Raw genomic sequence first — 2,643 nt, forward strand, 5'->3', positions numbered from 1 at the left:
CATCCCAGCACAGCACAGCCCCAAACACGCCCCAGCTCCCCCATTCCACAAGCACAGAGGACACAGCGCTCTCCCCACCCCAGCCCAGCCCGGCACAGCCAAACACCCCCCAGTTCCCCCGTTCCGCGAGTACAGAGGACACGGCGCTGTCCCCCCCACAGCCCCAGACACTGCCCAGCTCCCCTGTTCCACGAGCACAGAGGACACGGCACTCTCCCCCTCCCCAGCACAGCGCAGCCAAACACCTCCAAGCTCCGCCGTTCCACAAGTACAGAGGACACGGCGCTCTCCCCCCAGCACAGCAACCACGGCCCCAAACACGCCCCAGCTTCCCCATTCTACGAGTACAGAGGACACGGCGCTCTCCCCACCCCAGCCCAGCCCAGCACAGTCAAACACGTCCCAGCTCCCCCTCTCCAGGTCGCAGCCCTCCACTTATCTTTATGACAGCTGGGGGGGTGCGAATCCTTCTTCAATGCAAAGGAAGGTCGTCTCGGCTACCTCAGAGTTCCTGCAGACGCTGGCTTATTCTCCTTGTCAGCTACGAGAAACAAAACCACAATCACTTCAGGAGCTTTGCAGCAGCTCAGCCGAACCCCAACAATTCCCATACTCACACTCTCCCAGCTGCACCGAGGCCCTCGGCTCACCGGCTCCAGACGGAGTCCTGCCACCTCTGCCGATGCCGGAGGCTGCGGCTGGCATCGCACGGGATACCTGGGTGAGCGACGGACAAAGTTATGTGGCATTTTGGAAAGCTCAGTGCACCCCTGCTCCTCCTGCCACCGCCCTGACTCACCTCGAATTCTCCTCTCTTTCCAAAGGTGACCTGGGCAGCATCTGCAAATAAAAAAGGCACGTGCTCCATCGCTGAGCCCTGGAATACGTTGGGATTACTCACAAGGCCAGCCCGAGACCACCTAACCTTGTCAAAAAATACTAGGCATGTTTGTAGCTCACCAGAAAACTAACATCTACTTCTGTCAAGGGGTCCACACTCATCTTGCTCACCAGTGTTCACCTGGCTCTTCTCCACACTTGTGCCGATGGCCTCTTTCGCCCAATTGTACAGAAAGGGTCGGGACAAAAAGTCTTGCTATCCTTTACCTCCCCTAGGCAGCCTGTCATCTACACCTTCAATCACAGGGCTATGTGCTTTCCTTCCTTTGGAAAAGACTATCTATAGTGGTTTGGGGTTTCTGGATCACCTCAGACCAGCAGGTTCACAGCTGAGCTGCAGTTTCTCTCATTGTGCCCAGTGGTGTATTGGCTGAGCTCAGGGGTCAAATCACACAGAGACACCAGCTGTGGGTGCTAATGCTGATCTAACTTTATCTTACAAAATGGAGGGGTTTTATAGGCAGATAAGGAAGGTTCTGGAAAAAGGGGATAGGTATATATAAACTTGGACAGGGCATTGGATAAGATTTAAGATTGATACACATAATAGGGGGGGATACTTGCATCTTTAGATAACTACTAAGTTCTTAATTGGGAAAACTAACTGCCTCTAACTGGACTTTGGTCAGTCAGAGAAACCTGCTCTCCCCCAGCAAGAGAGAGAGCTCACAATCTAACAGACAGTCTGATGCTGTCTGACCTATGTTGCCAGACATTGCTTCCTTCCACCTTCTACACTCCTCTTCCTCATCCAGGTTACCCCCAACAACTATCTGAGCTCTTACACTCAAAATATACACTCTGTCCCCTCTAGTTTACCTCTGATTTTAGGCCCAAAATATTCATTCCATCCCTAGGTTACCTAGATTTTACCTCAAAAAAAAAAACCCTGATTATCTCCTCTGCAAAATGCTGTCATTCTCAAACCTCTGCTGAGGTTTGTGAGGTCTTCAGTTGAGAGGAGGGAAAAGTATTTTGCATCTCCATTAGTACAGGTGTCGATAGAGATCGACAGAGCTTTTGTCTTTTTCAGACAATCGCACAATATTTTGACTCCCTGGCAGCTTGAATGTCACAGATCTCCTTGCCTACATCTGTGCAGATGCCACACACAGGTTTTCTCAAGACTACACAGAACCAAAATTTCCTCACCCTGCACATCCCAAGGTGAGTGTTCTGGTTAGTGAGTACAGCAAGCCCCCTCTCCTTGTAAACAAGGAACCATTTTCCCTGGCCATTTCTCTAAGGGTTAGGATTTTTTAAAACTGCTGTTGTGCCACCAAACCTGCTTGGGATCTCTCCTAGCTTTTGCCTGTCCTTGGATCTAAAAAGCACACACTCTCTTCCATCTTGCAACAGCAAAACCACAAAATGCTCCTGACCCACAGTGTAACCCTAAGGATGGGTACCCCACCTCACCCTTCTGACAGAGCCATCCAGCACCCCCAACCCACCCACCAGATCTGAGTAGAGCAGCACAGCCACGGCAATGCCAAGAGTGGGAACTGCAGCCCCACTGATGGGATTCCTGCAGCAGGAGACACGCACAGAGGGACACCTTTGGCCTCATACAACCAATACTGAATTTCCTCCAAATCTGTTCCCCAAAACCATCTGCTTACAACACTGTCCCAAACAATATGTAGCAATAAAACTCTGATGCCTTCAAAACAGCCAAGTTCTTGGACGCTTGCTATTTGCTTCCTCTTACTGTTATTCTTCCTTCAGAACTTCTACCTATAG

The 2,643-nt window shown here is 51.0% G+C and overlaps 1 protein-coding gene across 1 annotated transcript in view; it reads left to right on the top strand.

The window, feature by feature from the left end:
• The window catches only part of LOC114072199 (retinoic acid receptor RXR-alpha-B-like), a 14,374-nt gene that overhangs the window by 2,378 nt on the left and 9,353 nt on the right, over positions 1-2,643 (top strand). The window contains exon 3 of the mRNA XM_027910120.1: positions 542-721. Within this exon, the coding sequence (XP_027765921.1) occupies positions 542-721 (180 nt within the window). The remainder of the gene's footprint in view (positions 1-541; positions 722-2,643) is intronic.

The sequence above is a fragment of the Empidonax traillii genome, unplaced genomic scaffold, assembly GCF_003031625.1.
Source record: "Empidonax traillii isolate 1590-97213 ecotype Southwest subspecies unplaced genomic scaffold, ASM303162v1 scaffold2753:size18507, whole genome shotgun sequence".
Taxonomy (NCBI): Eukaryota; Metazoa; Chordata; class Aves; order Passeriformes; family Tyrannidae; genus Empidonax; species Empidonax traillii.